The following is a 1,047-nucleotide window of genomic DNA, read 5'->3' on the forward strand; positions in this document are numbered from 1 at the left end:
GAAAAAGTCCCTGTGAAGTGACGGATGCGGGAAGTTCACAGGTTTTCCCTATTCACTGCCTTCTCCACGTAAGACCATTGCCTCTCGTTCGCCTGGACAGCGAAGACCTGAACATCCGCTTGGGAAGAAACTTTGAATGAGAAGTTTTGAGACAAGACACTGAAGGAAAAGGTGGAAGTGACGAACTTCGGAATGAATTTTCTTCTCGAAGTGAATTAAGACGTCTGCCTAGATTTTAACCTTCTTTATCTGTGTTCGTCCGCAGCAGGAGAGCGTTGGAGAGAGGGGTACGATGCAGGCGCGCTACCCCGTGTCTAGCCAAAGCCCTCTAGGCGTAGTGCCTTATATCACCGGGGATCAAGGCTTTTATCGAGCCGCTGCCGGAGGTGGATATTCCGGTATGCCTGCGCCTATGAGCATGTACTCTCACGCAGCGCACGAGCAATACCCCGGCGGCATGGCCCGCGCATACGGGCCGTACGCCCCTGCGCAGCAGCCCAAGGACATGGTCAAACCTCCGTATAGCTACATCGCGCTCATCACCATGGCCATCCAGAACTCAGCCGACAAAAAGATCACGCTGAATGGGATCTACCAGTTTATCATGGAGCGCTTTCCATATTACCGGGACAATAAGCAAGGCTGGCAGAACAGCATACGGCATAATTTGTCGCTCAACGAGTGCTTTGTCAAGGTGCCAAGAGATGATAAGAAGCCTGGTAAGGGCAGCTACTGGACTCTAGACCCGGACTCATATAACATGTTTGAAAACGGCAGCTTCTTGCGACGGAGGCGCCGCTTCAAGAAGAAGGACGTGCTGAGGGACCGAGAGGAGCGGGACCGGCAGGGCAAAGACAGCCAGGGACAAGCGTGCGAGCAAGACGCGCAGCAGCCAGTGAAGCTCCGGGATATAAAGACCGAGAACGGGGCCTGCACGCCCCCGCAGGACAGCACTTCACCCCTCAGCACCGTGCCTAAAACGGAGAGTCCAGACAGGAGCGGTGGGAGTGCGTGTAGCGGGAGTCCTCAGTCGCAAACGCCACAACA

At 54.8% G+C, this 1,047-nt stretch overlaps 1 protein-coding gene across 1 annotated transcript; it reads left to right on the plus strand.

Moving 5' to 3' along the window:
* Positions 1–17: 17 nt before the first annotated feature.
* Positions 18–1,039, plus strand: LOC107682698 (forkhead box C1-B-like; the record flags this gene model as incomplete). The annotated part of the gene is made up of 2 exons (XM_016478864.1): positions 18–171; positions 266–1,039. A coding segment is annotated over exon 2 (747 nt), but the record flags the coding sequence as incomplete, so codon positions are not given.
* Between the last annotated feature and the right edge of the window lie 8 nt (positions 1,040–1,047).

The sequence above is a fragment of the Sinocyclocheilus anshuiensis genome, unplaced genomic scaffold (genome assembly GCF_001515605.1).
Source record: "Sinocyclocheilus anshuiensis isolate Anshui unplaced genomic scaffold, SAMN03320099.WGS_v1.1 C32499800, whole genome shotgun sequence".
NCBI classification, from domain to species: domain Eukaryota; kingdom Metazoa; phylum Chordata; class Actinopteri; order Cypriniformes; family Cyprinidae; genus Sinocyclocheilus; species Sinocyclocheilus anshuiensis.